The sequence below is a fragment of the Labeo rohita genome, chromosome 14, assembly GCF_022985175.1.
Source record: "Labeo rohita strain BAU-BD-2019 chromosome 14, IGBB_LRoh.1.0, whole genome shotgun sequence".
Taxonomy (NCBI): domain Eukaryota; kingdom Metazoa; phylum Chordata; class Actinopteri; order Cypriniformes; family Cyprinidae; genus Labeo; species Labeo rohita.
The window spans coordinates 148,776-173,138 of NC_066882.1; the positions used below are offsets into that span (position 1 = coordinate 148,776).

A 24,363-nucleotide genomic window follows, 5' to 3' on the forward strand; every position below is an offset into this window, starting at 1 on the left:
GACATTAATGAGGGTGAATGTTTTGGACGTCCATCATTAGTCTGAGGAGCCAGAAACCATCAGATGATCAGGGGCAGAAGGTCTGACGTCTGTAATCTTAAATTCATGTGTTCATGCTGTCATCGCCTTCATTCCCCCAGCGGATTGGTCACAGTACAAATCTTTTCTATTACAAGTTTTCTGTACTGTTATGTTTAAATATGCAAATGAGGCATTAACTACTGGAATATGCAGAGATTTGCATTCATTTCCAGCACATAAATCTGATCACTGGATAAAGTCAGATTCATAATTCTTGTCATATTAGATTTGAAGGTTGTTCCGGAGGGGATTTTGGATTTCCTTTTTTGGATTTCTCTTTGAATCGCTCCATAAATCAGAAAATACTGTCAACAGAGAGAAAACAAACACATTTTCACCATGTTTTTAGGAGTAAATTGTCGTATAAATCAGCATGAATGAAACATGAACAAACCTTCAGAATATAGAGAGGAATAAAACCCTAAAGTTTGGTGTTTGTTAGAGAAAAAACTCTTTAAAGATGTAAGTCTGCAGACGCAAATAGATAAAGTGCAATCAAAAAAAAAAAAAAAAAAAAACACACTTCCAGGATGTTTTTTGTTCACTAGTCTGAAAGAAGAGACCGAAATCTCCGCAGCGAGCCGTGGTTTAGTCTGTAGCTGCTGTGTTATTTGCTCAGTCTGCAGTTTCTGCTCTCTGTGTGTTTGGATCCGTTGAGCTCCAGATGGATTGGGCTCCAGCTGGCAGGAAACTCGATCTGAGCTGTATTTAGAGAGCGGCTGTTGGCAGGATACAGTATTCCACACCTGTGCTCACCTGTGCTGCTGTCTGAACAGCTGACCTCCTGAACCCGCTACAGGTGATGCTCAGCTGCTCACGCACCTGCTGAACTCACAGCAAACACACGTTTCCACAGTTCATCCCAACAGAACCTTCGTCATATTTGAACATTTTAGTCAGATCTTTTGTTTCATACCGTGATTTACATCTGAGCGTAACAGATGACCGAAAACCATAAATGTAGGCGCGTGGTTCTGTGGATCAGTTGTTGATTGGATGTTGAGATGTGGGCGTGGCTCTCGGATAGGAGTGAGCTTGAGGGGCGGAGTTTAAAGAGACTAAATGATTGGAGAAATCCTGCACACGTCACCAGAGAGAAGATCAGGTCTGATTAAACTTGACAAGGTTTACTACAGTGAACATTATGCATGGATGGACTGATGGATCATGTGCATTTAGAAAACAGTTAGGGTGGATTTTCACTCCAACTTTAATAGAAATATTTGTTTCCTTCTTCATTTACTTGTTTTCTGGGATATAGTGATACGTCACTCATTAGGCTGAATTGTCTTTTACACAACAGCATTTTATGAAATCCGTCCTTCTGTTTGAAATATGGAAGAAAAGAGCTTGCATCAGTGATATAGCTAACACACTCTTAAAATAAGCTTTTTATTTTTTTACAGTTATGCTATAGAAGAACCATTTTACTTCCCCAAAGAACCTTTAAGAAGCATGCTTTTTCTTAGTGTGAATAACTTTTTAATAGTAATTTTAATTAAAAGTCTTTTCCACTATAAGGAACCTTTTGTTTAATGGACAGGTTTCATGGAAATCTTAAAGGTTCTTCGCTGAACTGTAGATGCCAGTAAAGACGCTTTCTTTTAAGAGTAAACAGCAGGAGTTTTCATTTCATTGGCATGTGAAAATATGAGTGACAGTGCCTACTTCTGTAAAGCATTTAATTGTTTATTTACATAATGATTTATTTTATGTAAATATATGTCAAGTATTTCTGTGTGCTGCTGTTGTCTCCTGCTCGGCTCTCCATTCAATCCAGCAAATACAATGAACGCACTGTCTCTACACAAACAGCTGTCTGATTCATCAAGCATGTAAACTCACATCCTCGTGGTAGCTGCAGTCTTTAAGAAGCACCTACGGTTTAACAAAACACAGTGGCTTCAGAATTCACTTCTGCAGTATGACTGTGGAAAAATGTGGAAATTACAGGAAGTGACTTAACTGGGGTTTAAAAGGCAATTAATATTCAGTATTCATTTGACTGCACTGACACTGATGAGATGAAAACAAAACTTGAACTGAATTGATCTGAATAATGACTCTATTGTCTTCTGCAGAGCTGCTTTACAGCTGAAACTAAATTTGGTTTATAATTGCTGAATTTTGCAGCATTAGCACTGTTTATTCTCCCGTTTATCACAGCGAATATGGTATAGAGCTTGACATGACTGACTGCAGATCAGTCTCGGTGCTTATTTGCGTAGAACTGCAACATTTCATTAGTGTCTAAAATATCTGTTACCTGTAATGTTTTTTTTTTTTTTGTGAATTATTGGTAAAAATCCTTCATCGCTCAACCCCGAGTCTGTTTTTATAATCCATTCATCAAATCAGTCAAGTGCAGGTCAGTCTTTAAAAGAGCCTTTTCATTTTCCAGCACAATGAGCAGTGCTTCAGTAGTGTAGGGTTACAGGCGGTGGGACGGGGGCAAATTCAGCCATCATTCCTCCTTCACATGTTTCCTCGTCATCACTGAATTTTAAAAACACTGCAAATGAGCCTCACCTGAGACGACTGTAACTGCATATCCTAAATTAGTTTCACAATGATTACAATGGGCTGTTATTATTATATATCAGGACTCTACTCATTTGATAAACGTAATTAATATTTAAATCTGCACGCATTTATTTGTCATTTGTCACAAATATGAAATTTCTGTTCTAAGGCAGAAGCTTCGAATGAACCACATATGAAACACGAAAAGATTTTGTGCTGTGATCTGATTCACGAACCAATAACATGTCTGAATTCTCAAAGAAATAATCCGGTTTGCGGTGTCGATTCGCTAATGCGAAGTGAAACGGGTCCGACTCGATTCGGATCAGGCGACTCACTTGAATCTCAGAGCGTAGCGCGTCACGAATCCGCCGCCGCGGGAATGTGACGTCATCGCGCCACCATGGCGGAGCTCAGTGAGTTGACGAACGTGAGGCGACGATTCAAGACAAACGAAGAAGAAGAACACGACGAGCAGAGTGAGAAACACACACACACACACACACACGTAACTAAATATCAGTGTCTTTAACTGGATCTGCTCGACTGTTCGCGTGTCGCATCAGTTGTGTGTTGATATGCAGTGTGTCTGATGCTGCTGTGTTGTTGTGTTTGTGCAGATGTACAGTGTCGCTGATGCAGTTGTGTTGATGTTGTTGTGTTGATGTTGTCGTGTTGATGTTGTCGTGCAGGTTCTGGTCCTGATGAGGCTGTGGATGTGAAAACACCCGCTCGGATCAACCGGCACTCGGTGTTCTGGATCGCGGCGTCTGTCGCTCTCACCTACTACCTGGACTTTTTCACTGTTGTTCTGAACCACAGTGACATTCACAGGTGACTACTAACCTTAACCATAACTAGCACTGTCAGTCACTACACAGGCAGGGGCTGATAGATGATAGTGTGTGTGTGTGTGTGTGTGTGTGTGTGTGACCAAATGTCCCCACAAGGATAGTAAAACCTAAATTTTTTGACATTGTGGGGACCGGCTTGAGGTCCCCATGGGTACAAAAGCTTATAAATCATACAGAATGACATTTTTTGAGAAAGTAAAAATGCAGAAAGTTTTCTGTAAGGGTTAGGGTTAGGGGATAGAAAATACAGTGTGGACAGTATACAAACCATTGCGCCTATGGAGAGTCCCCACAAGGATAATAAACCAGACGTGTGTGTGTGTGTGTGTGTGTGATCAGATTGCAGCGCTAACCGTATTACAGCTCCTCGTTCTCAAACAGCTGAAACACTCTTTGTGTCTCATTTGCTCTTTTCTTCTTATCCTGGATTACAATACAGATTATAGAGCTCTGGTTACTAGAAGAGAACCTACACACACACACACACACACACACACACACACACGCCTTCACAGTTAAACAATGAAACAGCACAAACTCACAACTCTATAGAAATTACTCAGTAGCGTCTGATGAAGATTATTGAAAGTCTTTTAGAGAAGGTTGGTGTTTTTGTGATAAAGTCTCAGAGGTTTAAAAGAATATTCCTAAGTGCAATTAAAGAAAAAAAATTCTTATAGGGTTCGTTCAGCCAAAAATGAAAATTCAACTTCAACCTCATGTCGTTCCAAGCCCGTAAGATCTTCATTCATCTTCAGAACACAAATGAAGTTTTTTTTGTTAAATCCAAGAGCTGTCTGACCCTACATAAACTAGCAGAACTGACACGTTCAAGGCTCGGAATGGTAGTAAAGACATCATTAAAATAGTCTGTGTGACGTCGGTGGTTCAACCTTAATTTTATGAGGCTACAAGAATATTTTTTGTGCACAGAGAAAACAAAAATACGACTTCCTCAGATCCTTCACTAGTCACAGTAATGTGTTTTATGTGTAGCTGGTGTTCTGTTGTGATAAATACTGTACGTCCAGCAGACTGTCAGAAGGTGTTTTGTGTGTTTCAGCTGGTTTTGAGAGTATTTTGTGTTTCAGCTGGTGGTTTTGCGTGGGTCTGGTTTTGCTGGGACTGTGTGTCGGTCTGGCCGGGTTCTGTATCGTGTATCTGGAGTGGTTCAGAGGAATCAAGCACTATGATCAGGAGTATCCGGCCGTCCCCGCCGTCACCACCGCAGCCTTCATCGCCGCGTCCTGCAGGTCAGAGCCGCCGTCGCTCCTCGTGTTTATCTCTCGTGAAGACGCGTGTTTCAGCACCATTGCTGTTCTACATTACTTAATTTTTTGCTGATTTAAAATTTGTGGTGTTTTTTTTTCCCTTGACTATGAAGTGTCCTGAACAAAATCATCTGTGTTATTTTTTTCATTAATATATTATTATACAATAGTCACCATTTTAATTGGGTGTTTTCATTTTAAATTTAGTTAAAAGTTTAGTGTTTTTGTTGTATCTTTCTGTCATTTTTATGACATATATATACACACTGTGAGAGTGTTCTGACATGATTTAATAGCATCTCGTTCAAACACTGGTAATGCTGAGTTTGATTCATTTCTAGGAATCTGTCTGCTTTCAGCGGATTAATTCAGATCTCTGATTCAGTGATTCATTAGCATCATAATTGTTGACAGAAGCCTTGATATGGCATTTACCATGTAAAAATACAGCTGGCTAAATATGGCTGTTTATTACTAAGTATTATTTGGTTTATATAAATAAAATTGATTAATGATTCTCCTTTTTGAAAATAAACTTGCAACGTGCATTTATTGCATATATTACCTGTTAAATCTTGCATTTGACATTTTGAAACCGTTTGGTCATTGTATGTGTTATTGTTGATGAATGTGATGTTGAATATGTGATGTTGTGTGTGTTTCAGCTTGAACATCGCTCTGTGGCCCGTCTGGTCGTTCTTCACTCCGGTGATTCTGTTCACTCAGTTCATGGGTGTGGTGATGCTGATCTCACTGCTGGGATGAAACATGCGGTGAGTCCGTGCGCAGTCTGCTCTGTGTGTGTGTGTGTTCGATCTGGAGTGTGACCGGAGAGTGTGAGAGTTTCAGAGGGCATTATCACTGACCCCCTGACTAAAGTTAGGGCAGCGGCCACAAATGCTGCTTACAGTTACCCGCTGACATCTGTAAGTGCTCGGCGAACTCTCTTAGAATTGCATCAATATCATGAAAAGCAAAATTGGACTGGACTAAAACTTCAGGGAAAACTTGCATGTCTTTCTTCTGCAGATCATTCCGTGTCACGTTCATTCCTTAAGAATACTGCGCTCAGTGAGGACATTGTTATTTTCACAGTAAAAGCCAGATTACTAGTTTTACCTACTAGACTCAACTTTTCTATCTGGTTTCCCACAACTCAGGTTCCTCATTGTTTGCATCACACTACAGAGCAGATTACTGAAACATTGCCACATATCTTGAATGGCTGCCATGCACACAAGGGAAAGTACACAGACAGAATAGTGGACCTCACAGTGAAGGACATATCACAGCATCTGCCACCTTTAGTAAGAATATACAAACATTCCTGTGTAAAGACATCTATGTTTCAGTGTCTTAACAGTGACTCTGTTCATTCTGGAGGTTGCGTGCACATTTGACTCTAGTATGGAGGAAGCTTTTATGACCAAAGTCATTAAATATCAACCACTGCTAAATACGATTACAGAGATAGGTTATTGGGGTCGTCTACTTGTTTTCATATTTGGCAGCTCAGGACGCACACATAGGCTGGTTGTGAGAGGGCTTCAACGACTTGGGATGCCCAAAAAGAGGGCTAAACGGCTAGTGAAGTACTGCTATTATAGGCGGTCGCCATATACGGCTGAGACGTTGTTATTAATATCCATAACGTGGTGATATACTTAAAATTGTGAGGATCTGTTCTACTGGTCCATGATTTTGTACTGCATCTGTAATACTGATGACCCTGTAAATTATTTTCTTGCAGTGGATTTAAATAAATTGTTCAAATGTGTGTTAAACACGTCTGTTCTGATCAACCGCAGCTCACCGAATCACGGCCGGAGTCTCCGCGTGTCTGTAATGAAGCCGACGGCGACGGATAAAGAGGTCAGCTGATCGGTGACGGACATGTGACCTCCCTCTGACCTCTGACCTCTGCTTTAGTCCAGTGCTGAGGACTCGCTTTAATGAACAACGAGACATTCAGCAGCATCTGACGTCTCGGATCAGCAGACACTCGTATTTTCCCGTTACAGAAGGTGTTTAAGGTTTCCTGAACATCAGACAGACAGAGGTCATTCAGTCAGGTGAACGGGGTTTTCTTTGAGGTCCTGTAGACTGCTGATTACTGCGTTTTCTAAAAGTGCACATTGATTTATATTAACTTGAAACACACACCGCTTTAAACGGATCACTAAAGATACTTGGCACTTGTGTTTTACACCGCATTTTAATGTTTGTCTGAAATTAACCAACTGATGAAATAAAGTACATTTGTATTAAATTCATTTTCCTGTCTGGGTCAACATTCACGTTTCAGGTCTGAATGTGTGTAATGAAGGTTGTAGAACAAAACAAAGTCATGTGAAGCACAGCGCCTGTTTTACTCGGTATGTGTTTCTGACATATACTCCTGAGCACTTCCGATCAATTGTGAATCTTTAAAGCTGCTGTAAAATTTGTAAGACCTTCTTGATCTGAAAGTCACTCTGAACGGAGTTCACATGGAAACATTAGCAATAAGGTCTTTATGAAAATGGATCAAGAGTCTGTATTTGTGAGGTGTAGATGTGTGAAAATAGTGCATCGCTAATTGAGAGGCTCATAATTCAGATCATGATGTGCTTGAATCTGCTGTGGCCAGCGGTTTGTGTGAGGGTTAAGGGTTGAGCTTCAGCAAACATAACCTCTACAGATAGTCTGTGTGTGTTGGTGGGGGTTGAGTCCTGTATTGATGCTATTGGTGCTTTGGATTAAACGATCAATGACTTTTCCCACCTTTTATTTTTCAATTCACAGTAGGACATCTGAACAAACTTTCTTTACATCATAGTTGTTCAAATAGTCATTTTTTGAAAAAATGTGTAAACTAGTTACTTAAGCTTTGGTTAACTTCCATTGTAACAGCTAAAACCCTGCGTGAACTAATGTTCTGTTCGTCTAACAGCTGGAGCGATTTCGGTTCACGTGTACCGTTGTTCACGGCATCCGTTCGTGTAACTGCAGCAGAAGTGTGTTTCTTAATTTGTGAAAAACTTTCTACTGAATGCAAATTTATTGCAGTAATTGTAATTTAGGATTAAGTGGTAACCAAATTAACCTAACCCTAACCCTAACCTAAAATTTCAAAAAAAAATGCAGTTTGCATAACTACAGCAACGGAGTGATTTCAGTTCATGATTATCGGCTAATCTTTTATTACAATTTCATGCAGGTTCAGTATATGACAGAGAAAACGTATAAATTACAATGTGTCTGTACGTGTCATTAATGTATGTCGTCTTTTTGACCTGTGTGAATGCAAGTAATATCCTGACAACCAGAGAAATTTTTTGTGTGTACAAACTTCCTGCCTGGAAGTTTCAAGTTTACCTAGTAAGACCTTGATTAGCTGCTTCAGGTGTGTTTGATTAGGGTTGGAGCTAAACTCCGCAGGGACACCGGCCCTCCAGGACCGGGTCTGGTGACCCCTGGTTTAAAGCATAAGAATTTTTTTATTTTTTATTTTTTAAAATATTTTATTCATGTTATGTTATATCCTCTGTAGAGGACACCATTTGTTTAAAACAAAAAAAATACATGACTAGATACTGTATGAAAAGGCAAAAAGAAGTGGGATTTTTGTTTTAATCAAATTAATTTTTATTTGTTTTTATACAAAACTATATAAAGATGATTCTTAACTATGTGATGAAAGATAGAATGATTTGATATACCATTTCTTTATGCAAAATGTGTGTTTTTCCATTATATACAATGCATCTGAACTGTATCTGTGTAATAATTAGCAAGATTTTCATAATAATATTTAATATTTCATAGGAACATTGATATATAATTCCTTTCCCTGCTCCCAAAAGGCCAAATAAACATGCTTTAAGTCCTGTGCAGTGGACATGTATGAAACCGATGCCTTGTTTTGTAACAGAAAGTTGATTTGAAACCCCATAACATTTTCCTGAGATGCTGATTTATGACAGTTTGAAAACCAGTCAGATTTAAATGATTTAATCGATTTGCTAGGGGGGCTACATTTGGTCTCTAAATTAATGTCAGCCGTTTTTAAAGACCAAGGAGAGGGAGTGGTCATGGGGAAACGTCCAAACATTTGGTATCTCTAAAAAAGCCCTGAATGTGCTCTTTACAGGACAGCCAGACTTAAAACGGTGACATGTAGGCCCAGTTTCACAGACAGGGCTTGTACTAAACCAGGATTGGGTCATAGTTCATTTAGGACGTTTAAGTAAAAGAAAAGAACGTTACTGCTGTGCATCTTGAGACAAAACAAAGGCACTGATACATTTAAGTGAGGGCAAGTTTGTTTCAGTTGAAACAGCACATTTTAGCATTGTCTGTGAAACCAGGTCTCAGAGAAATCGCTAAAAAAGAATTGTCTTCTGTAGAGGACAAACTCCATATAGTAGTGAGGAGGATATGGGCCCTTGTGTAAACAGACTTTAAAGTGAACTCCAGCTATTTTCGATTTCATGATTTGATCCCATTAGGACTGAATCCGAATTCGAATAGAAATTCCACTCGTTTCTGTAATTGTGCGCTTCGCTGATAAAAAAGGTGAAGAAACAGTTTTAACTTTACAGAAACGGCAAGTGACGCGCTGAATTAAACTTGACATTTTGAAGTAGAGTTACTGCAGTGATCTTTATTTACAGCTTCATTGTGGGACAGCGCTCCGCACTTGATCAAACCGCTCGCTGATGACATTATGAGAGAATGGCTCTGTGATGATGATGATGATGATGGTGGTGGTGGTGATGGTGATGGTGATAAGCGCGTGATCGCATCTGTCAGAGTTTATCAAAGGTCTCCGGGGTCGATGAGCGGAAACCAGCGTGTGCTTCTCGTTTACCTTTGATCCGGATCGTGACGGAGCCATGAGCTCCAGCGCGACTGAACGCACGGGATGATTTGAGGCTGATGCGGGTTTGTGCGCACGTTAATCCAGGTCAGAGCCGTTATAATAGAAGCCCTTTTGTTGGAGCTCTCTGGCCCGGATCGGTTTCATCTAATTGTGGGTCTCTCTGTAATCGAGCACACCGTCAAATTCGGTTTCTTCTCGAGAACTTCTATTCAAGTTCGCTTCGACGGGAGAAGCTGCGTCTGATTTCGCAATCCGCCTTTAATGCCGCCTGCACGCACATTTCGTGTTGAGCGCATTCTTCTGATTGTACATCCGTTATACGAGTCTGCGGTCAACAAAGGGCCGTCCATAAAGAGCCTTTGACCGCTGAAACCCGAGACCCTGAAAGCTCGCTGGAGGCCGAGGAAAAGCTCACTGGAGCTTCACATCTGACCGCGGCGCGAGGAGGAACGAGCAGAAGCGGAGGAGACGCGGTGAGGAGCGCGAACGGATGCGTGGTGAAGTTTGGCGCAGCGATTCTTGGCACCGTCGCTTTTCCAGGAGCTCGCAGATGAACGAAACTCGATCCGTGTTAATCTGCTGCGCTCTGTAGGAGGTATATAGCGGCGGCGATGGACGCGCACTGAGCATGTCCGCGGCTCTGCGCGCTTTCCGATCCCTGACGGCGTTCATCCGGAGCCGCTGCCGCTGCTGATCGACGGCACCATGGTGGAGCACAGCGGCCTGGACATCATGTGTCTGAACAAATACAGCCCCGCTTCCTCCTCGTCGTCGTCCTCGAACGCGGAGAAGAAGCTTTTCTCCAAGCTCAAGGTGAGTCTGACCAAGAAGTACCCGCAGAAGAACGCGGAGACGCTGAGCGCGCAGTACGGAACCAACCTGCTGCTGATCGGCGTGTCCGTGATGCTCGCGCTCGCCCAGCACGGCCCGGCGGTGAAGGAGGAGCACCTGCTGGCCTTCATCACGGCGCTGATGCTCGTGCAGCTCGTGTGGATGCTCTGCTACATGATCCGGAGGGAGCGCGAGCGCAGCCCGGTGCCGGAGAGGGACGCGCACGCGGGCACCAGCTGGATCCGAGGTGACGCGCGTCAGCGGCGCTTTTGCCACTACTAAACCTTGCCTTGCTGTGTGCGCTCATGTGACGATGAGTGATTGTGCTGTTTGTTCAGGGGGTCTGACGATGCTGGCGCTGCTGTCGCTCATCATGGACGCGTTCCGCATCGGATATTTCGTCGGATATCATTCCTGCGTCTCCGCCGTGCTCGGAGTCTATCCCATCGTACACGCGCTGCACACCATATCTCAGGTGAGAGCGCGCGTCTGTCACACTGATTTCTACAGAGCGGCTTCAGCCCAGATAACAACGGGCAACGTCCCCAGAACGTTCTCTCAAAGTTGCGAACGGACGTTCCTCAAGTTAATAGAACGTTCGTTCAAAAATATCCTGGGGCCGGTTGCATAAACTTAACGGTGTCTTAAAAAATAGCCTGAACAACTAGCGGTAAGCCAGTGGGTAAGCAGTCTTACTTTTGGGATTCAGCTGGAGCTAATTTAAGTTTTTATGCAAATAAATAAAAAAATAAAGACGACTAACTTTTAAGACTGATCTAAACCTTTTATGCAACCGGCCCCTGGACTTTAAAAATGTTAAACCACAAAAACATTATGCATCATTTATGCAACGTTATTCTGAAACTTTTTAGTTGGGCGTTTGTCCAATTATTTGTTCACTGTTGCCACTGGTTTCAGAACAGTCATAGACCATTCAAAAGTAACGTTCTCATAACAACGATAAAATGACACGTCCCTTTTTAACATTCAAATGAAAAAGCTTTGAAAATGTGAAAAAACTGGACTTCATAACTTAATGGAAACTTTAGCAAAACATTTCTGTCTGCTGTGACTGAAATAAACAGTAAAATAACAGTGTTCATTTTGTTAAGTTATGACACTAATTCAGGTTCAGCTGTAAGTCATTATTCACTTGTTCACTAACAGTGTGATTGTTGTAAAGTTCATTAGTTCAGCTCTAAAGCAGATGATGTTTGTTCTTGATTGCAGGTGCATTTCCTCTGGTTCCACATCAAAGATGTCATCAAGAAATATGAAACGTTTGAAAGGTACAGACGCGCTTCTGTGTTTGTTTATGTAGCTTAAAATGCTTTTATTCCAGATGAGAACAAACAGCAGAGATTCAGTCACAAACATTTGCCTTCATGCATTTGACAGATGCTTTTATTTATTTATTTATTTGCTTTTTGATGCAAATACTTAAGTTCACTGCATAGTTCACTCTACAGTGCACTTAATGTACTATTTAATGTAGTAAAAAGCATTTCTCTCTGTGTGTGTGTGTGTGTGTGTGTGTGTGTGAGCAGGTTTGGAGTGATTCATGCTGTCTTCACGAACCTGCTGCTGTGGTGTAATGGAGTGATGTCAGAAGCTGAACATTTCCTCAACAACCACAGGAGACGCTTGACTGCGCTGGGATACGCCAATCTCTCCACAGGTGTGTGTGTGTGTGTGTGTGTGTGAGTGGACAATAGTGTTTTTGAGAGTGCTCTGCTCACTGTGGGAGGAGCCTGGGTTTTTTCCTTTACCATAGAGTCTCTCTCTCTCTCTCTCTCTCTCTCTCTCTCTCTCTCTCTCTCTCTCTCTCAGGTGTGTGTGTGTTTTTGTCATTTTGCTATTCACTCTTATAATAACAGCTCTTTATTGGCATTGATGGTTTCATTAAGAACCTTTAACATCCATGAAAGCAGTAGCGGTTCTTTATAGTGGAAAAAGTTGTTTTAGGTTATTTAAATGTTCTTCACATTAAAAAAAGGTTCCAATAAATGCTGTTCTTTTGAACTTTCTATTCATCTGTGAATCCTGAAAAAAAATGTGTCACAGTTTCAACAAAAAAATTGTGCAGCACAGCTGTTTTTTAACATTGAAAATAATCAGCAAATCAGCATATTAGAATGATTTCTGAAGGATCATGTGACACTGAAGACTGGAGTAATGATGCTGAAAACATTCAGCTGCGCATCACAGAAATAAATTTTATCAGATATTCACATAGAGAACAGTTATTTTAAGTTACAATAATAACTCCGTTTTTACTGTAAAAAAAATAATAAACAAAATAATAATAGTCTGATGAAAATGCAGAATGTGGTGAATCTTTCTAAAACAGAACACAGGTGTTCACAGATAAAACTGCCTTGACACAGGAACTGTATCTTGTAACAGATTCTCTCTTCTCTTCATTCTTTCTGTCTCCATTGCTCTTACTGATCACTAAGCACTAAGTTCTTGCTGTAGATCTGCTAGTTTGCAGTAGTTTTATGATGAACTGAGTCTCTAGATGGCGTCAGAGAGTCAGAAAACATTGGTGTGTTTCTGTTTTATCCCTCCTGTTTGAATAATGAATGTGCTCTGTGCTGTTGTGCTAAATTTCTTTCAATTTTCTATTTCTAACTCGAGTGGAGTCTTTTCACAGACCGTGATGATGTGTTTCCACACATCTTACCATCGTACCATAGTTTTCACATTACATTTTGTGATGAGATTTAACTAACATTGCTAAATTACTTCATTACTGAACACTTGATATTATATTACAGTACTTCATTCACCGTATTCATTCATCTTTGTTTAGTCAATAAAAGCACAACTATGCATTAAATGATATTACAACTTTTGATTTTAATAATGTATTAGCAAATGTTGAAATTTCAGTAAGGTTAATACATTTTGCTTCATTGTTAGTTCATGTCAGTGTAATTTTTGTAGCATTGAAATACTATTACCGTTTTTATTCATTAGTTTTTATTTTATTATTGTAATTTTTGTTAAAGATGTAGTAATATTTGTGTTACTTGGTTTTGAAAAAATGTCTATTTAGTTTCTATAATTTTTTAATTTTAATTTCAGTTTTAGTTATAATTATTTTAAACGTGACATTAAACTAAATGAAAACGAGCTACGTTTTCTAGGAACTAGATGGAATAAATCAAGATTAAGCTTCTTTTTTAAAATAAAAATTCTATATTAGTTTCACCAATGGTATCTTATTGTGAAGTGTTTTCTATATGTTCTGTACTGATTTTTCTACATGTCTTCTGTGTGTGTGTGTGTGTGTGTGTGCAGTGGAAGCGGAGCCGCACTGTAACTGCACGACCAGCGTCTGCTCCATGTTCTCCACCAGCCTGTACTACTTGTACCCCTTCAACATCGAGTACCACATCTTCGTCTCGGCCATGCTGTTCGTCATGTGGAAGAACATCGGCCGCACGCTGGACCGCCACAGCAACCGCAAGCGTCCCAGCACGCGCAGCCCGGGTCTGCTGCTCGGCCCGCTGCTGGGTCTGCTGGCGCTGGCCAGCTCCATCACGGTCCTGGTGGTGTACCTCATCCACGTGGAGAAGTCGGAGCAGACGCGCGAGGCCGCCGTCTCCATGTTCTACTGCTACGGCGTGGTGATGCTGAGCTGCATGTGCGGCGCGAGCGGCGCGGGGCTGCTGGTGTACCGCGTGGAGGACTGGCCCATGGACACGGGTTCGAACCCGTCGCGCCAGCTGGACACGGAGCTGCTGCTGGGCTCGTCGCTGGGCTCGTGGCTGATGTCGTGGTGCAGCGTGGTGGCGGTGGTGGCGGCGGGACGCGGCTCTCCCGGCTACCGTTGGACCTGCCTGGCCTACTCGCTGCTGCTGGTGCTGGAGAAGTGCGTGCAGAACCTGTTCATCGTGGAGTCGTTGTACCGCAGACGCAGGGATCCGGACGACGCGCCGGTGCCCGAGATCTTCTCCGTCACGCCGGCACCCATGGTCCCGCCGTACGACGGCATTGTGAACCGCGCCTACGAGACGCCGGACAAGCGCTGCGCCGTCCTGGAAGGAGAGGCGCCCGAGAACAGGGCGGCGTTCAGCAGGAAGCACTCCGACGTCACGCTTCCTGTCGGAAACCGGCTCAACGTGACGCCCGGGAGGAAGAGGCAGATCCTGAAGAACATCACCATCTTCCTCTTCATGTGTAACATCTCGGTAAGAAGTGATGAGTGTGTTTGTGTGTGTGTGAGAAGCCCCATGACCCTGTCCAAATACCAAAAATACCAAAATATCATAAATGGTCGGTTTTCATAAAGGAGCTTAAAGGGCCTCCATCACAAAACTCATCACAGTTTTATCATTGGTAGAATGTGAGTGTGTGAGAATCAGGAAAAAACCCCATGACAGCAGAGCGAAACAGAATCATACTGAAATGGGAAATCCACATAGATTTTTAGAAACAGGATTCAAAGACCACTTTGAATCTGTTTTGAAATCTGAATGTTGGTGGGTATTTTAGTGTGTGCACGCTCTAAGATCAAATCTGTGCATGCGCACGTTTGACAAATGAGGGCCCTGGGGTGCTTCTTATTTCTTATGTGTGAACCCTTGTGTCCTCTCCTCACTTCCTCTCCTCATTTTCTTGTTTCCTCTCCTCAGGTTCTCCTTGTTTCCTTATTTTCTTTGCTCATTTCCTTGTTTCCTCTCCCCATTCTTCCATTTCCTCATTTCCTCTCTTTTCCTCTCATTTCCTCGTTTCCTTTCCTCATTTCCTCACCTGATTTCTTCCGTTTCCTCTCCTCATTTCTTCTGTTTCTCATTTTCTCTCATTTCCATGTTTCCTCCCTCATTTCTTCCATTTCCTCATTTCCTCTCCTCATTTTCCTCTCCTCATTTCTTCCGTTTCCTCATTTCTTCGATTTCCTCATTTCTTTGTTTTCTCTCCTCATTTCCTCGTTTCCTCTCCTCATTTCTTCCATTTCTTCATTTCCTTGTTTCCTCTCCTCATTTCCTTGTTTCCTCTCCTCATTTCCTTTTTTCTTCTCCTCTCTCATTTCTTCCTTTCCTCATTTCTTCCTCATTTCCCTTTTCTTTTTCTCTCCTCCTCATCATTTCTTCCATTTCTTCATTTCCTCTCCTCATTTCCTTTCCTCATTTCTTCTTTCCTTGTTTCTCCTCATTTCTTCTTTTTTCCTTGTTTCCTCTTTCTTCCTTGTTTCCTCTCCTCATTTCCTCTCCTCATTTCTTTCCTTTTCCTTTTCCTCTCCTCATTTCCTCTTTTCCTCTCATTTCTTCTTGTTTCCTCTCCTCATTTCCTTCTTTCCTTTCCTCATTTCCTTGTTTCCTCTCCTCATTTCCTTCCTCATTTCTTCCGTTTCCTTGTTTCCTCTCCTTTTCTTCCGTTTCCTCATTTCTTCCTCATTTCTCTCCTCATTTCCTTGTTTCCTCTCCTCATTTCTTCCGTTTCCTTTTCTCTCCTCATTTCCTCACCTCATTTCTCATTTCCTCATTTCCTCTCCTCATTTCCTTGTTTCCTCTCCTCATTTCTTCCGTTTCCTCATTTCCTTTCCTCTTCCTCATTTCCTCTCCTCATTTCTTCTCCTTCCTCATTTCCTTTTCCTCATTTCCTCATTTCTTCCGTTTCCTCATTTCCTCTCCTCATTTCCTCATTTCCTCATTTCCTCTTCCTCATTTCCTTTTTCCTCTTTCTCATTTCTTCTTTTTTCCTCTCCTCATTTCTTCTTTCCTCATTTCCTTGTTTCCTCTCCTCATTTCCTCTCCTCATTTCTTTCATTTTTCCTTCATTTCCTCATTTTCCTCTCTCTCATTTCTTCTCTTCCTCTCCTCATTTCCTCCTCCTCATTTCCTTCCTCATTCCCTCTCCTCATTTCCTCTCCTCATTTCTTCCGTTTTCCTCATTTCCTCTTTCCTCATTTCCTTGTTTCCTCTCCTCTCCTCATTTCCTCCTCATTTCTCTCCTCTCTCTCATTTCCTCTCCTCATTTCCTTTTCCTTGTTTCCTTCATTTCTCATTTTCTTCTTTCCTCATTTCTCTCATTTCTCATTTCCTCATTTCCTCATTTCCTCTCCTCATTTCCTTCCTTTTCTCCTCATTTCCTTCCTCTCCTCATTTCCTTGTTTCTCTCCTCATTTCTTCTGTTTCCTCATTTCTTCCATTTCCTCATTTCCTTGTCTTTTCCTCTCCTCATTTCCTCTCCTCTCCTCCTCATTTCTTCCGTTTCCTTGTTTCCTCTCCTCATTTCCTCATCATTTCTTCTTTCCTCATTTCCTCTCCTCATTTCCTTGTTTCCTCTCCTCATTTCCTCTCCTCATTTCTTCTGTTTCCTTGTTTCCTCTCCTCATTTCCTCACCTCATTTCTTCCATTTCCTCATTTCCTCTCCTCATTTCCTTGTTTCCTCTCCTCATTTCCTCCTCTCCTCATTTCCTCACCTCATTTCTTCCGTTTCCTCATTTCCTTGTTTCTTCTCCTAATTTCTTCAGTTTCCTCTAATTTCTTCTGTCCTCATTTTTTCTTCTTATTTCCTTGTTTTCTCTCCTCATTTCCTTGTTTCCTCTCCTCATTTCCTTGTTTTCTCTCCTCATTTCCTTGTTTTCTCTCCTCATTTCCTTGTTTCCTCTCCTCATTTCTTCCGTTTCCTTGTTTTCTCTCCTCATTTCCTTGTTTCCTCTCCTCATTTCTTCCGTTTCCTCATTTCCTCTCCTCATTTCCTTGTTTCCTCTCCTCATTTCCTTGTTTCCTCTCCTCATTTCCTTGTTTCCTCTCCTCATTTCCTTGTTTCCTCTCCTCATTTCTTCTGTTTCCTCATTTCTTCCATTTCCTCATTTCCTTGTTTTCTCTCCTCATTTCCTCTCCTCATTTCCTCGTTTCCTCTCCTCATTTCTTCCGTTTCCTTGTTTCCTCTCCTCATTTCCTCACCTCATTTCTTCCGTTTCCTCATTTCCTCTCCTCATTTCCTTGTTTCCTCTCCTCATTTCCTCTCCTCATTTCCTCTCCTCATTTCTTCTGTTTCCTTGTTTCCTCTCCTCATTTCCTCACCTCATTTCTTCCATTTCCTCATTTCCTCTCCTCATTTCCTTGTTTCCTCTCTGCATTTCCTTGTTTCCTCTCCTCATTTCCTCACCTCATTTCTTCCGTTTCCTCATTTCCTTGTTTCTTCTCCTAATTTCTTCAGTTTCCTCTAATTTCTTCTGTCCTCATTTTTTCTTCTTATTTCCTTGTTTTCTCTCCTCATTTCCTTGTTTCCTCTCCTCATTTCCTTGTTTTCTCTCCTCATTTCCTTGTTTTCTCTCCTCATTTCCTTGTTTCCTCTCCTCATTTCTTCCGTTTCCTTGTTTTCTCTCCTCATTTCCTTGTTTCCTCTCCTCATTTCCTTGTTTCCTCTCCTCATTTCTTCCGTTTCCTTGTTTCCTCTCCTCATTTCCTTGTTTCCTCTCCTCATTTCCTTGTTTCCTCTCCTCATTTCTTCCGTTTCCTTGTTTCCTCTCCTCATTTCTTCTGTTTCCTCATTTCCTTGTTTCCTCTTCTCATTTCCTTGTTTCCTCTCCTCATTTCCTTGTTTCCTCTCCTCATTTCTTCCGTTTCCTCGTTTTCTCTCCTCATTTCCTCATTTTCTTTCCTCATTTCCTTGTTTCCTCTCCACATTCTTCCATTTCTTCATTTCCTCTCCTCATTTCCTCTCCTCAATTTCTCCTAATTTCCTTGTTTCACTTCTTTGTTTCCTCTTCTTGTTTCCACTGCACGCTTCTCCTCATTTCCTCTCTTTGTTTTTCTCTCCTTGTTTTCATCTCCTCACATCTCCACTCTGCCACATTAGGTAATGAGAGAAGGACTGAAGGAAAGAAAATGAAGATGGAGGAATTAAAGATAAACTAATTGGAATATTGGAATATTTTTGATTACTACAGGCGCCATCAGCTATGCTCAGGGAATCTGTCCTAATGGTGAAGTTTTAAGACAATCATAAATATTAATAATTTTTCAAAACTAATATTTATACATCAGCTGACCAAAAGCTTTCCATTAATCAAATCAAATCAAAAATCAAATCACCTTTATTTATATACCGCCTTTAACAATACAGAATTGTGACAAGGCGGCTGTACAGTATTAAATAGGAAATAGTACATCAACAATGCAAAAGGCAACATTAAACACTCACTTTATAGGTAAAGGTAGTTAATCAAATACAACAACAAAAAAAAAAAAATACATATATTGTATTTTACATATATACATATACATATATATTGTGTGAAGATAAAGTGAAGATAAAGTGTTTGGTAATGTTTGGTTTGTTAGGATAGGACAATATTTGGTTGAGATACATCTATTTGAAAATCTGTGTGAGTTCAGAGTGTGTTCTGGCCAGTTGCAACAGTGTTGGCCATTTTTTTAATTTAAAGACAAAGCTACAGTTTATTGAGTGGATTAAATGTAAAAATAAAAATAAAGATAATAAATTAAAAATAAAAACAAAGAAAACAAACTCTTATGTTTGCTGCCGGTGTACCAAAAACATACTAAATCGTGCCTTCAAAACCAAGGTACGTCATGGAGCAGAATTTCTAGATTTTTTTTTTGTACCATTACATCCAATTTACTCAGACGCTCAAACCTGAACGCTGATTTTTTTTCCCCAAAGGCTTATTTTTGGAGGAAAATGACTCCCTTGCCCATAGAACATCAGCTGATGGTGACCACGACTGTCGGTCTCCAAATAAATAATGCTTACTTAACTGACATGTTTAGGTGAATTATCAGAATCAGAATCAGAAAGAAAGTGCTTTTAGCTTTTATTGCCAAGTATGCTTGTGCATACTAGGAATTTGTTTTAGTGTCATTAGCATCCAGTACACAACAACAACATACAGACAATAAACATAAGATGAGAAAAAAATACACCTATGTAAATATAAATAGACAAAAATTAGAAAAATAAATTGAGAAATAAATAAATAAGTGGTATGTACAGTTGTGCTATAGATGACAGAATAGAATAGAATAGAATAGAAAGAGGTAGAGATGCAGGGATGTGCTAGGATGGGGGTGGTAACTAATAAATAAAAAGTTATTGCACATTCTATTGCACAATGGGGGGAACATTTAACTGTTCATAAGGAGAATTGCCTGAATGCTAAAGGTTAAATTTACTGAATTTAGAACGCTAAATTGCATGAACGCTGAAGGTTTTACTGTTCTCTCCACGTTCAGCTGTGGATTCTACCCGCCTTCGGCTGCCGTCCGCAGTACGACAACGATCTGGAGCAGGAGACGTTCGGCTACAGCGTTTGGACCACAGTGCTGAACGTGGCCATTCCCATGAACCTCTTCTACCGCATGCACTCGGTGGCGTCGCTCTTCGAGGTCTTCAGGAAGGTTTGAGGGTGTGTTGAGGACGAAGGGGACTTTATCTGGTGCTCACAAACACTGACAGACACACAAACACTGGTCTGAGGAATCTCATGCGTGTGGATGGCGGCGTGTGTGTGTGTGTGTGTGTGTGATCTGATCCAGTTCTCATGGATTTGATCGACTCTTAAAGACGCTCTCAATAACAGATTAGAAGTTCTCAGGCCTGAAGATTCTTCACACACTCCTCAGTAACGTTTACACACACACAAACACACGTCTTCACTTGATCCAGGATGATGTTCTCTTATATCAAGTTCTCAGATGGGCTCAAATCCGAATGTTTTTAGTACCATGTCTGATTGGAAAATCCTTGAATGTTGCAGGCCATTGAACAAACATACGGTGCATATTGTAGTTTTGAATCATTTAACTGATGCTAATACTCTTTTAAAAGACGGAGAAAAATGGAGTAAAACCACCAAATGAGTTGGATCAAATCATCTCATCCTGATGTCACACACCATGAAAAAATGTCTTTCTGACTCAGTGTTTTTGTCTTTTTCTTCTGCCAATGTAGTCAGAAAAATAATCTTGTTTTCCTTTTAAATTCAGTTTATTCTTCTGACTTCATTTACAGGTGGGTGGTCTTGTTTTAATCATAAACTCAATTCATTTTGATCAATTTTTCATAAAACAAGACTTCATATCTTCAGTTACTGTGCTTCTCTAGTAAGTGTAATTATTTTATGTAAGGATGTTTAGATATTTGCACTGGAAAACAAGATAGAAATAGTGAGGAAGAACATCGGTTTTCGCAGTGCAGTCAGTACTGAGTGTTTCAGACACATAAACGATCATAAAACCATGAATGTAATAATTGCACTTGAGGATTTTGCCAATTGTAAGACTCAAGTTTGACCTGAAATCTTGCATGAAGACCGGCTGACGGCCTGCTAACTTTTAAAGCAGCGTGAAAACACTCAGTGAGGCGTAAAACACCACGAATCACATCAGACGGGATCTTCAGTAATACTTCATGATGATCTTCAGATCTTTTCTTTATCTGTTACATATACGTTTTGAAACATGTTTCATCATTTTTCATCGATCTGCATTCCTCAGTCGTGGTGCGACTGTTTCCTCAGTCCTGGAGATTTCTGTGAGTGACGGCTTTTAAAAAAGGGCTTGAAACGCCGCAACACTGCAGAGAAATGAGGTTTTATCCATGCGTTTATGGATTTAATGGGAATCTCAGCTGGGATTCTGAACCGAATGCATTATTCATGCTTTGGCAGGAGGCTGATTGTTTGTTTTGGTGAGTCGTGTGAAGTGCAGATGTTCACGTCTGGACAACAGCAGCATCGCTAACGCACAGGAATCTCATAGAAAAGACTTTGTATTTAGGATATTATTTTTCTGTCCCGGCACTGCTGTGGAAACGCTTCTCGTGAATGTAATTATGGGATGTTCTCACGTCAGTTCAGGCACTGTGATGGAGAAACGATGTGAAACGCTTCTGTCTTTCAGATGTAGATGTGTCTGTAGAGCAGCTCTGTTGATCATCAGCAGATGTTTAGTAGTAAATGACTTTATCAACCTTTCTTCTCTTTTTTTAACTCCTCTCCCCCAAACACGCAATGAAACGCACAAGTGCAGCACAACAAGAAGACCTGTGGTGCAAACCTCTTGTTTTTGTTTTGCACTTTCCCCCCTAAATGAACACATGTATGTTAACTTCAAATAAATAAAATACTCTTTGCTGTAAGAGTCCAGTGGCTTTAGAGTTTCTTTGGAACCAAATCAACAGGAAGTCCACTGACTCATTATCATCATTCATATAAAACACACTGACATTAATCCCGGAACTCTTATTTTCTCCCATATAAACTGAGCAGAAAAGTCTGAAAAGTTTACTTGAAAAGCAAAATGATGTAAGATATTATTGTTATTTCTGAAAATGTATCAAAATGAGAGCAAATAATGAAATATCTGCCAGTGAGGACAGAAAAATAATTCTGTTTTCCCTTTGAAAGAAGTATTTTTCTGACCTCACAGCCTAAACTCTCTTCATTTTGATACATTTTTCAGAAAACAAGATTTAAAGTAATTCATTTTGCTGAAGTCTCTTCATTTAAAGGAGAAGTTCACTTCCAGAACAGCAATTTACAATTAATGTACTCACCCCCTTGTCATCCAAGATGTTGGTTTGAGCGAGCATGTCATCCAAGAAGTTATGGTTTTTGAGGAAAACATTTCATTTTTCTCCATATAATGGACTTCAATTGTGCCCCGATTTTGAACTTCCAAAATGTAGTTTAAATGCAGCTTCAAAGGCTCTAAACGATCCCAGCCGAGGAAGAAGGGTCTTATCTAGTGAAACGTTTTTTTTTTTTTTCCAAAAATAAAAATCTGTATATTTTTTTAAGCACAAAATCTGTGTAGCACAGGCTCTGGGATGCGTGTCCACGACACTACGTACTATTGAATCACGTCGAAAGGTCACGCGGAACCACAGACCCAGTCCAAGTAGGTCAAATGCTGTTTACAAACAAAAAGCTACAACGATGTCGGACGATTTTGAAGTTGTAAGAGAAAATGAGATGGAGCGAAGCTGGAGTACACAGACGATGAACTTAGACGTGATTCGTAGTAGTGATTGAAGTTCGGATTATTTTACCGACTCGGACCTTTGAGTCTCGTTCAGTAAAATGAATGAATCATGAAAAGATGAAAAGATTCATTCATTGTTTTTTACCTGGGTCTTTAGTCTATGATTCGCTCACCTCACCTCTTATCTGACAAGTTTTTGGGTTTGAGTCGTTCATCACGTGACAGCCCCATAAGGTGAACGAACCACTCGAAAAACCCGAAGACTCGAAACAGGTGAACTAATTCCAGTACGGAACCTAATAGGATGTTGCGCATGCACGACTGAACGAAACACTCCCTGAGACGACTCGTTTTTCCTGAGTCACATTAAAGATTTGTTCAAAATGAACGAATCATTCAAGAACACGCATCCCAGAGCCTGTGCTACACCAGCTTTTGTGCTTAAGAAATATACAAATTTTTATTTTTCAAAAAGACCCTTCTTCCTCAGATGGGATCATTTAGAGCCTTTGAAGCCGCATGTAAACTACATTTTGGAAGTTCAAAATCGGGGGCACAATTAAAGTCCATTATATGAAGAAAAATGCTGAAATGTTTCCCTCAAAAACCATAATTTCTTTACGACTGAAGACAGAAAGACATGAACATCTTGGATGACAAGGTGTGAGTAAATTATTTGTGAATTGTTGTTCTGGAAGTGAACTTCTTCTTTAAGAGTATTTAGATATTTGTACTTTTACTATTTATTTGAACATTTACATTCATGCATTTAGCACTTCTTAAAATAAATAGGAACAAAAAAAATGTGTCAAAGAGCCAACAATATCTGTAATGCAAAGCCAGGTTTATTATAGAACTCACTGGGAAACACAGGAGTGATTATTCATGAGATCTTCATGGCTTTCACTGCTGTAATGCGTTAGATCTCTGAATCTCTGTAATGTAAACATTTATTCAGACGGTGTTATTAAAGCGTCAGCTTCCATTTCAGCGTGAAGATGCTTCAACCAGAATCCAGCGAGCCTCACATTCTGTACTTCTTGACGTCTTCAGTTGTTTTCATTATTCAGACATTTGCTGGAAACTTACAGAAAACAGTGCTGTGCTCCATAAAAGATGCAGTCAAACAGGTTTGGAACGACACACTGCACAAAACAACCTTCTTACTGCTGTGTTTCTGTCATGTTTTCCAGTACAAATACCTGAAATTCTTTAATCAAGACAGATTTACTCAAGAATCAAAATGACTTAAGATACTAACTCTTGTTTCCTGAAAAAATGTGCATTCAAAAGGCATGAGTTAATGCTTAAAACAGAAAATCAGAAAACCGGACTAAACATCCAATGCAATTTTGCTTCTCAGGTAAATGTATTTTGATGTTTAGATGACAAATGTTTAGATATTTGTACTGGAAAAGACAAAATACATGTAGGAAAACAATTTTTGCAGTGTATGAGGGCAACACACCATTATGGCCTAATTTATTTCAGGGTGGGACTTGACTGGATCATCATTTTCTCTGTGGTTTCTCTGTGGTCAGTCAGTGAAGGGTTTGGAGAGTGAGTGAGTGATTCTGATGGAGGGTTAGGAGTCAAACATGTCTCTTCATGAGGTATTTCCATCAGGCACAATCTCTGTATCCCTCAAACACAGATGTGCTCCTGACGAGGCCAGATGTGCACATGTGCGTCTCTGTCGGACAGTTCGAGGTGTTCTCGTGTGTCGTGCGATCCCACAATCCCCTCTGGCCGGATGCAGCTGTGTCGGGAGCGTCTCCGCTGTGGATTGGAGTGAAGTTCCTCCGTCTGTCTGGAGTTTGATCTGGTGTGTTTGTGATGTTCAGCAGCACCTGAGGCTCATCTGTCAGAACTGACGCGGCCACATTTCTAAGGGCCGTTTTTCCACATTTCACACACGTCTGGGACTCTGCCCTGATAGCACACGTACATCACGGAGACGTCTATTTGATGT

General features: G+C 40.7%; 3 protein-coding genes across 3 annotated transcripts in view; 2 read left to right on the forward strand and 1 right to left on the reverse strand.

Moving 5' to 3' along the window:
- The first annotated feature begins 2,960 nt into the window (after positions 1-2,960).
- Positions 2,961-7,002, forward strand: tmem128 (transmembrane protein 128). The gene is made up of 5 exons (XM_051128443.1): positions 2,961-3,083; positions 3,297-3,438; positions 4,550-4,711; positions 5,395-5,502; positions 6,538-7,002. The coding sequence occupies exons 1-4, from the start codon at positions 3,008-3,010 to the stop codon at positions 5,492-5,494; spliced, it is 480 nt and encodes a 159-aa protein (XP_050984400.1). The 5' UTR covers positions 2,961-3,007; the 3' UTR covers positions 5,495-5,502; positions 6,538-7,002.
- slc2a9l2 (solute carrier family 2 member 9, like 2) overlaps positions 3,939-24,363 on the reverse strand; it is a 69,821-nt gene continuing 49,396 nt past the window's right edge. Inside the window, exon 15 of the transcript XR_007829131.1 lies at positions 3,939-3,965. The gene's annotated coding sequence lies outside the window, so the exon portion shown is untranslated. The remainder of the gene's footprint in view (positions 3,966-24,363) is intronic.
- On the forward strand, positions 9,371-21,499 carry otop1 (otopetrin 1). The gene is made up of 6 exons (XM_051128448.1): positions 9,371-10,671; positions 10,763-10,899; positions 11,655-11,713; positions 11,972-12,102; positions 13,731-14,623; positions 19,641-21,499. The coding sequence occupies exons 1-6, from the start codon at positions 10,299-10,301 to the stop codon at positions 19,809-19,811; spliced, it is 1,764 nt and encodes a 587-aa protein (XP_050984405.1). The 5' UTR covers positions 9,371-10,298; the 3' UTR covers positions 19,812-21,499.